Source organism: Atta cephalotes (genome assembly GCF_000143395.1).
Source record: "Atta cephalotes unplaced genomic scaffold scaffold00005, whole genome shotgun sequence".
NCBI lineage: Eukaryota > Metazoa > Arthropoda > Insecta > Hymenoptera > Formicidae > Atta > Atta cephalotes.
In genome coordinates this window covers 4,656,536-4,658,100 of record NW_012130069.1, presented here as the reverse complement: position 1 = coordinate 4,658,100, position 1,565 = coordinate 4,656,536, and the positions used below count along the sequence as shown (strand labels likewise).

The window sequence follows — 1,565 nt, the reverse complement described above, 5'->3', positions numbered from 1 at the left end:
ATGGCTCTGCGCCTAAGGGGTAGCAAAGATGTCAAGAAGAGCTTCTATTACGTTTGGTATCTTGGCGCGAGAGAAGCCAAGGGAGTGGACGCGATGCCCAGTGCCATAGCTTACCTGCTGGAGCGGGAACGACTTCAAGAACCTTTCAAGGTCACATTGCAGGTGAGTGGTACCATCCTGAAATCCGGTTTCGATGGCGCGCACCGAAAATATCATGGAAACGAAACCAGCAATCTAACCGCGTTTAACCGACCGGAACTTGCGTTGATTATACTATCGTAATTTCCTTTTTCCTTTTTCTTCTTTGGTTTTTACTTTTTCATGCGTGTCCGCACATATGACAGTGAAAGCAGTCATCAGAGAACACAAAAATTGCAAAATTATCCGTAGCCACAGGTTTGCTCGACGAGTTTTCTCGTCAAGTCGATTGTAATGAAACGAAGTTCTATCGCAGTTTGACAGCGCTTTTGGTGTATTTTAGGAACGTGGGAATTTTCAATAAGCGCGCGAATGATGAGAGATGCGTTAACCGCATTGGAAGGCGCGTTCGCAATATGTGTTGCGAAGGAGGAAAGAGTCATCCGTATAGCACATTTTTAATAGTTCTTGTTACAGCATCCCTATAGTCACCTGTAATTAAGATTGGTGGAAAGGATGCATGTTCTTTTTAATATATAATCTCCTTTCTGACAATTACAACGCATGTACAATGAAATTGTTTCCGAAGGCAACTTTGATTATGTATTTGTAACGTTACGCGTTCGCCGCTCGAGTAATAATAAATTCACTGACCCGAATCTTACAGAAACGAGTACTAATACGCTACTTTGATGGAGAAAAGAGAAATTAAACACACGATGCCAAAACTGTTTCGCGACCGTTAAATGTGGACACGTGGTATGCGCTTCCCGGCGCATATTAAGTGGCGTCTGAAAAAGGATACGCTCGCTCGTTTAGAAATCGCGTTTGCCGCCAGTATGTGATGCAATAAATCTCGCTTCGAGTCGCGGTTTTCGAATCTGGATAGCCCGAGACATGATTTAGCGCTCGTATTAATGGTGTCAAATGAAGCAAACGATTTCTTTATGATGAATTTTTAACTAATGTCATTATGAGTTCACCAGATGCATTCGTGCTATTGAAAGGAGATTATTGAACTATCTGCGATAGAAACCTGATGGAGTAATTAACTAGGTTTTATCTCTAACTTGATATTTGTACGTTATCATGAACTTTCGTTAAAGATTTTACTTTGTATGGCTAAAAAGTTAAACAGATATAATATAAAAAAGTATTTAATATATCTATATCTATGTTAGATATTTATATTTATATTAATATATATTTATATTTATGTAAATATATTTATAATATCTAAATAAATATCTATATTTATGTTAGATATTTTTTACAGTATATATTTTTATGATATATAATATTATATATTTTTATCTCTCTCTCTCTCTCTCTCCCTTGCTTTTCTCAACATTGTTTATGATTATTTTGTATTTCCGTGTAAGAAATCGGTAAGGGTATTTTCTTGTTTTATTTGAAATTAAAAAAAA

The 1,565-nt window shown here is 36.7% G+C and overlaps 1 protein-coding gene across 1 annotated transcript in view; it reads left to right on the top strand.

The window, feature by feature from the left end:
* Positions 1-1,565, top strand: part of LOC105626347 — a 14,161-nt gene continuing 12,596 nt past the window's right edge. The window contains exon 1 of the mRNA XM_012207648.1: positions 1-162. Coding sequence (XP_012063038.1) covers positions 1-162 — 162 coding nt within the window. The remainder of the gene's footprint in view (positions 163-1,565) is intronic.